Source organism: Lactuca sativa, chromosome 3 (genome assembly GCF_002870075.4).
Source record: "Lactuca sativa cultivar Salinas chromosome 3, Lsat_Salinas_v11, whole genome shotgun sequence".
Lineage (NCBI taxonomy): Eukaryota > Viridiplantae > Streptophyta > Magnoliopsida > Asterales > Asteraceae > Lactuca > Lactuca sativa.
In genome coordinates, this window is record NC_056625.2 from 17,433,612 (window position 1) to 17,438,260 (window position 4,649).

General features: G+C 33.3%; 2 protein-coding genes across 2 annotated transcripts; one reads left to right on the forward strand and one right to left on the reverse strand.

The window, feature by feature from the left end:
• Positions 1-495: 495 nt before the first annotated feature.
• On the forward strand, positions 496-2,423 carry LOC111893776 (uncharacterized). The gene is made up of 4 exons (XM_023889857.3): positions 496-689; positions 779-885; positions 1,960-1,994; positions 2,121-2,423. The coding sequence occupies exons 1-4, from the start codon at positions 687-689 to the stop codon at positions 2,186-2,188; spliced, it is 213 nt and encodes a 70-aa protein (XP_023745625.1). The 5' UTR covers positions 496-686; the 3' UTR covers positions 2,189-2,423.
• Positions 2,424-2,943: 520 nt separating this feature from the next.
• On the reverse strand, positions 2,944-4,024 carry LOC111893779 (signal recognition particle 19 kDa protein). Its single transcript, XM_023889863.3, has 4 exons — positions 3,867-4,024; positions 3,552-3,733; positions 3,330-3,429; positions 2,944-3,196 (listed from the first exon to the last, which is right to left on the reverse strand). The coding sequence occupies exons 2-4, from the start codon at positions 3,729-3,731 to the stop codon at positions 3,066-3,068; spliced, it is 411 nt and encodes a 136-aa protein (XP_023745631.1). The 5' UTR covers positions 3,732-3,733; positions 3,867-4,024; the 3' UTR covers positions 2,944-3,065.
• Between the last annotated feature and the right edge of the window lie 625 nt (positions 4,025-4,649).

The following is a 4,649-nucleotide window of genomic DNA, read 5'->3' on the forward strand; positions in this document are numbered from 1 at the left end:
CCGAGTTTTTTTTTTTCAATTATGTCGTTATATTTATAGGTTTGTTGTAAAATCAACCAAATAACATGAAAAACATGAAAAATCTATCATTTTGTTGTGGATATTGCAATAAAATTATAAATATAATTACCTAATTAATTTAAAAAAAAAATAATTCGGTTTTAAAATTAAAATTTTACGGTGACTTTGGCCTGACTAATTAAAATTGTATGTGCTAAGTAAGGCTTAAGGGTGTGGGAGGTGCTAAGCCTCGCCACTTCCCTCGCTAATAAATTATTACCTATTCCTTATCTTTTGCTAACAAACTCGCCAAAAATGTGTCGCCAAAGAGGTGGCGAGAAGATAGAGGAAATAGAAAATGGTTATGTGAATTATGATTGGTTGTTTCATTTTTATCTTTTAAATTTTTATGTTTTTTTTTTCAAACTAAACCCTATTAAAATAGTACACAACCATTACTTCTCAAATGCTAAAAATTAAACGCTAAGAAAAAACTTGATGTGGCATGTGGCAATATGCTAAATATGCTAAAGGTGTTACCACTTCCTTAGCGCAAATCTTCGGAATCACAAGCTAAACGACGTCGTATATGTTGTTGCTTCCGCTTATTTTTTGGCCTGTAACTAAATCTGAATCGGAGCCGACGAAGAAGAACCCTCCGCTTCAATTCTCACGGTTCCACTAACATGGTAAATTGAGAAATTGCTTACACTCCATGGTTTTCTGTATCGGTTTTTCATAAATCTAATCTTATGAATTGTTAATTTGATTTATACAGTCGGCGCTGTTCAATTTTCATTCATTTCTGACGGTGGTTTTGTTGGTAATATGCACCTGCACTTTCTTGAAGATGCAGTTTCCTACCATCCTTGAACAGAAAACAGGGTTAGCTTCTCCATGTCAATCTCTAATCGTTTCTAATTTGATCGCTATTGATCTATATTTTGACAACCCCGGATTTAGGTATCGATTGACCTAGAAAACATCAAATATGAGCTTTGATTACTGTTAAAGATTAAGAATTCTTTTCCAAACTTCCCCTTTATTCAAAATTGAAAGAAACGGAAAGTTTATCATAACAGAGATTTCTATGCACGCAATACTCTTTTACTAGGGTTAATCTTAAAATCTTCTGACTTTATTATGTAAATCCTTGTTCCTTGCACAGCTATACACACATTCTATCGTTTTTTGGAGGATCTATTAGGATTTACCATGTAAAATTTGGTTATTTTAGGTTCTGATCAAGTGTCACACTAGATTTATAGGTGATCACTACACAATGTCGAAATAGATTTGGTGGTATGACATTGTAATTCATTGTTAAGAATTAACACTGTGAATTGCATGGAGATCTGAAAGAAGTGATCTAATTTTGAGCAAAGTGATTTTCTTCAGCCTGTGTATCTTGGATGATGGTGAATTCCTTATTAGTGTTTATGAGTGGTGGGGTTTATTGGTAACACTGTTTCTATTAAATTTCACTGGCTTATAGTTTCGTTTAGGAACACATTTGATTTAACCTACCCCAACTAGCTTCTTATGAAAGACTTGTTTTGGTGGATAATTGTCTTCCTATAAATTGAGTCATGGTTAGGGATTTTTATGACTGAGTGATGGAAAGCATAGAAACAGATAATAATGAGTAATGAATCCGTGTTGTGGCATGTATTTCTCACAGAAACAAATGCTTTCTAGCCTTTGAAGTTTGAATGAGTAATTGGATCACACATTCTTCCACATTAACATGACATGGGTATTGTTGTCAATAGAAAAGGTCCTCATTTTTACTTAGTAAGTTGATACTGTTGGCCATGTCCCTAACAAAAATACCAAAAATTCCCAATCGATTCCCCATGAATCATAAACCCTTTTTGGACATTAGGAACATCTAAATGACATCTTTATTGGGTCTCAAAACACTACTTAAGTTTGAATTCTGATAATGTGTTATTGCAGATTTCGGGGATTCTTCTGGAAGGCTGCTAGAATAGGTAAAGCTTCCGATGCTCATGTACATCAGTAGCATGTGATGTTACCATGTTTCATTTTCATTATTATTATTTTTCATAATGAGACATATGACATGGAATCTGAATTGTGGTTAATATTTGAAACAGGTGAACGGTTGAGTCCATGGGTGGCTGTTGGATGCTTATCAATGGGCGTCTCCATCATATTTTTCTGAGCGATTCCAATGGTTTCTTTGTTTTTAGAATATAGATAAATAGGTTGCTTTTTTATTTTATTTTGGTAGAACTTTCTTGTTAAGAAAACTCCTTTGGGTAGAAAATATACATCTCTTCTACTTTGCTTTGTGTGTGTAATCTTGTACCATGTATCTTTCAAAGACATGGTTGTTTTTCTTTTGACACTTTTTTTTAATGTAATTATATGTGAAAAACCCGAGGATTTGAATTTGAGACCTTTGGTTAGGGTATCATTTTACATTTATCCTTTGAACACATATTTGTTATTACTCCAATTTACAATTCATAAGTTTGTAAATTGCCACACACAGAACAAACAATCGAGATTAATATCAATAGGACAAAAACCACAACCTTTTGTTCTATCCAAAAAAGTAACATAAGAAGTTCAGAAAAGCTTCTATATTTTCGGTTTTTTCTACCCGAAAAAACATTATGATTTGTTTTAGAAGAACCTCTGATAATTTCAATTTATTTATTTAAGACACCATTTATCTACTAAAATCAGTTGGCATGCTTACAATAATTTCCAACCAACACAAAGTATATCATATTGGAATGTTTTTGAGTATGTAAATATGTTATTGGTTGTTCTCTACTGGACTCTTTTTTACGCATATAAGCATTTGTAACCTGCTTTTTAATCGGTAAACAATGGCTGAAGTTATCATGGTTTTTCTGCAAAAAAGAGTTTCCTAATGGCTTGTCAGTTAAAAGGCTTAAAATGTAAGGATTTATCTGAAAATAGCACTAGAAAACTTAACAAACAATCTTATGATTCACACAATTAAGCAATAAGCAGCAACAATGTCTGGTTTTTAAAACTACATATTGGCAAATGGTAAAAGCTAAGAGCTATCTCTTCTTTTTTCCACCCTTTCCAGATTTAGAAGGCACAGCATTTGATGTAGATGCAGGCTCTTGTTTCTTCAGTCTACCAGGGTGTCTAGGAACCAATTCAGCAACACGAATCATCAGCTGTTTTTCTGCAATATTTTTTCCACAATTAATAATATAAACCTGAAACTACTTCATTCTTAGATCATAGTCTTGTTATGTGATCATATTCATTTCATAGCATATAAGGGAAAGACATTGAAGGAAATTAGAAATGCTTACTGGATGCAACAAGTGGATTGTGCAAACTCCCATCTGGTCTCTTCAGCAAAAACCTCACCCTCCCTACTTGCATGAAATCCCTTGGATATGCCTTATCAATCTTCAAAACAATTACAATACTTCAGAAAATTTTGAATCTAGGCATAGTTTAAAATCAAATTTGCTTGTGAGAATCATCTATGGTTCTTTTGTAGGAATGTAGGGAGACCGAATAAGAAAAACCTCAATAGCGAAAGGAATTTTGAGGTGACCACAGCAATCGCCGATTTCGAGAGACGTAGGGTTTTCGCATGCTTTTGCTGCGGAGATTCTTCTACCTTCAGCAATAGTCTTCTTTGAATTTATGTAAACAGGGTACAATATATTCCAAGTCTTGAAATTAGGTGTACCTCCATCCATCATTCCTGTTAAAACACAATTCGAGATCGATCCAGAAAGAAAGGGTGAGAAAGAACGGAAACACCAACAATCACTTAAATAAATTGCCTGATTGGTACGAATTAATATATGAGGCCAAGGTGATGAGCTAAAATTTACCTATTGTCGTTGGAAGATTACAGCGTTGAATGTTGATGGAGGTGGTGATTTTGGTTAATTCGCCGGCGAGAAGATCAAGAATTGACCGGGATCTGCAAAAGGAAGACTCGCAGTAGTCGTGGACTGGGGGTCTCTTGAAGGAATAAAAAGTAATAACTGTCCGAATCCAACATCTAAGTTTTAAAAGCCCAAATTCTTATTGGGCTCTATGATAGATATGTTTTAAATACAAATTTATATAAATACAAAATTACAAAAATGCAGTTGAAAAAAATATATGATTTTAATTCAAAAGTTTTGGTCGTGAATTAATGGTTCAATACCTTCTACAATTTTGGTTTTCATAGGTGATTTTTTTTATTTTTTTTTGCATACACCACTTGAAGTTTTATATATATATATATATATATATATATATATATATATATATATATATATATATATATATATATATATATATATATATATATAAAATTTTTTATTAGTTATTTTCTTAATATTTTAATTAAAAAAATACAAAAAAGAAAAATCTCACCCACCCCACCCTCCCCTCTTAAGTCAGACCCACCCACCTTCTACTAAATCTCACACTCCTTATGTTGACTCCATCTCTCTCTCCAATTGCTGCTTAGCTACCCTACCGTCGTTGGACCACCATCGACCAGACCACTACCGTCTGTCGAACACCACTACTTGTCGGACCACCATCTTCGTCATCAGATCTAACATGGAAAAGAAGAAAAAAATAGAATTAGTCATGGTAGAAAACTCATTGTCGCCATC

Excerpts from the sequence above, each read along its gene's own strand:
- LOC111893779 (XM_023889863.3), bottom strand. The coding sequence starts at position 3,731 with ATGATGGATGGAGGTACACCTAATTTCAAGACTTGGAATATATTGTAC. Across the intron at positions 3,430-3,551 it reads AAATTCCTTTCGCTATTGAG|ATTGATAAGGCATATCCAAG; the intron begins GTTTTTCTTATT and ends ATTGTTTTGAAG. Across the intron at positions 3,197-3,329 it reads CAATCCACTTGTTGCATCCA|AAAAACAGCTGATGATTCGT; the intron begins GTAAGCATTTCT and ends AAAATATTGCAG.
- LOC111893776 (XM_023889857.3), top strand. Across the intron at positions 886-1,959 it reads ATCCTTGAACAGAAAACAGG|ATTTCGGGGATTCTTCTGGA; the intron begins GTTAGCTTCTCC and ends GTGTTATTGCAG. Across the intron at positions 1,995-2,120 it reads CTGGAAGGCTGCTAGAATAG|GTGAACGGTTGAGTCCATGG; the intron begins GTAAAGCTTCCG and ends TATTTGAAACAG.